Source organism: Condylura cristata, unplaced genomic scaffold (genome assembly GCF_000260355.1).
Source record: "Condylura cristata isolate star-nosed mole 26May11 unplaced genomic scaffold, ConCri1.0 scaffold00045, whole genome shotgun sequence".
Lineage (NCBI taxonomy): Eukaryota > Metazoa > Chordata > Mammalia > Eulipotyphla > Talpidae > Condylura > Condylura cristata.
Window position 1 is genome coordinate 2,120,311 of NW_004567146.1, and position 2,452 is coordinate 2,122,762.

The window sequence follows — 2,452 nt, forward strand, 5'->3', positions numbered from 1 at the left end:
GCCTCTGGCCTGTATGCACAAATGAGTAAATCTTTTTAAAAAAAAAGAAGGATATTTTGCTTGAATGTCCCCAACACGAGTGTTCTTGAGGTATTTTGTCTGCTCTGACCACATTATATAACTATCCATCAAATTAGCTTGACATAAAATTTTTTTAATTCTAGCTAGAACTCTCTCTGGCAGAACAATTTTTCTGCCAATGATTTATCTCATTATATGAATTTCAGATAAGTCAAAATTTAATTTTAAATGTAAATGTGTACATTGAAATTTCCATGCTTCTTCTGACATTTATGTAACTTGTGCAGCATGTATGACACATAAAATGTGGCTTCATGATCTATATATTAGTCAGACTGCCTATTATAAATTCCATCACTGTCTTTAGTTAAAATGAAAATCCTGTGCATTAATGAAAATTATCTGTGCATTAATATTTAGTTTTAAATTAGATCAACATTCCCATGAAATGTTGATTTCTACTTAAGCCATCATCTTTCCTTTCTATTTCTAAAACTACAGATAATTTGCTTTCTAATATTGCAAATATTTCTAAAACCAGGGTTTCTAGCCTTTGGAGAATTGTAATCACTCTGAAAACTTTTGTTGCAAAGTTCATATATATAAATTTTTCTAATAAATTATCCACAAGGTTTACTGTCTTCACTTGGAGGCCTGCAGAATACACATTGCCCCAAATTTGCGGTGGGGAAGCAACAGTGAGACAACTTGTGCCCAGAGCCAGGGAAGGGGTGGGGCTGAGGCCCAGCTGCAGTTTGGGTGCAGGCTGCAGCTCACCCCTGAGCACTGCACTGTGCCTCCCCGCACACAGGTAGGTGGCTGAGTCCTCCAGCTGGGAGCCGGTGATGTTCAGGGTGCTGTACTTATCCTTATCCGTATCCGTATCCTTAAATTTCAGTGTGGTGATTAACCTTCCCTCCTGCTTCGGAGTCTCTGAAGTTATGTAAAACAGAGTGACCAGGCTGCCCCCGGGCTTCTGTCGGAACCACTGCACTTGTGTCACGGTGGTAGAAAAGTTGCATATCAGGGTGGCATTTTTTCCCTCCTGGAGACTCAGGAAAGTAGGACTCTGCTCCACCTGCAGCCCTCTCACGCCTGGGTGGAAAGAGGACAGACACTCTGATCCCAGCGGGTCGTCACCGATGCAGACTCTGAGCTTGTAAAATAGCTCAAGAAACACCCATGAGTGTGGAGGACCACTAGGAGCCCCGCGTCCGCGTCCCTCCCCTCCCCCACTATCAGCTGTGGCTCTCTCCAGCCCCCATGTGGGACGGCCCCAACTCACAGACAGCGAGGACCCACAGAAGCCCCAGCAGAGCACCCCAGTGTCTCATGATCCCAATCTTGTTGCCGGGGTGCCTACACTCCTGCTCTGAGTACCTTCACTCTTGCTCTAGAGGCTGTCAAGTCTTGGGTTCTGGCAATGACAGTCAACAGTGTTCCACCAGCATCAGGAGGACCAATCCCATCTGAGCTCTGTCATCCTCTGAACAGGAAACCCCACCCACAGCGCCCCATGAGACTGCTAGGTAATCTCACCAAACTGTGGGAGCAAACAGTGTAGGGGGTGGTGAGGCGTACTATTCCTAATGTATGTTACTTTGTTTTATTTTTTCTTAAAACAGGTTATGTAAGAAAATTGTATGTTAGTTAGATATTAGTGTTATATATTTTCCTGGGGGGGTGGAGAACAGTGCCTCAACTAGTTTAGCTTTTGCACTGAAAAATAATGAAGCCTTGAAGCAGGGTGTGGAGAGAGTTACGTTGTTTCCAAATATAGTTATTTGGGTCTAGAAGGATTCAGATATATGAAAAATTGGACAGGAAGATTCTCTGATATGCTGCATTATCACTGAAGAAGAAAATAATTTTCTGAAGTGAGGTTTCTAGAAACTCAGGACATGTAGCTCATGTACAAAGTGATTCCAACCAGTGTTGATGAAAATTAAGGTCTGATCACACTAATTTCCCCCTGTCCTCTTCTCTGTCCTGACCTGTGCAGCTGATTCTGATTAGGGCACATACAGCTATAAAACTATTACCTTTCCCTTTCCTCCTTCCATGTGTGTTTCTTTTTTTTTTTTTCAAAGCCCTCTTCTACTATCCTCATTATTCTTATTCCTTCCTATCCCAGAGGAGAGAGATGAAAAGGCAGGCTTAGTGGTACTAGAATTATTTCCAGGTTCATAGACATGGGGTATTTTCAACACAAAAATTAAAAATATTGAAAACAGCTAATAAGGTGGTGTTCTGTTGACCTTTCAGGTTCACCTGCCCAGTGTTGTTCTTGTTCCTTTGCTTAGTCAGAGAATCAGGCTCGTCACAAGTTTATAGAGTCTGGGCTCCAGCATTATACAGTGTAGACAGGGTGGCAAAACTGGAAACCTGAGGTGAACTTCACAGACACACTGTCCCCTCTTACAGCCTTTGC

At 42.9% G+C, this 2,452-nt stretch overlaps 1 protein-coding gene across 1 annotated transcript in view; it reads right to left on the minus strand.

Annotated features, from left to right (window-relative positions):
* Nucleotides 1–2,452, minus strand: part of LOC101633225 — a 25,063-nt gene that overhangs the window by 14,965 nt on the left and 7,646 nt on the right. The window contains exon 4 of the mRNA XM_012733999.1: nucleotides 799–1,177. Coding sequence (XP_012589453.1) covers nucleotides 799–1,177 — 379 coding nt within the window. The remainder of the gene's footprint in view (nucleotides 1–798; nucleotides 1,178–2,452) is intronic.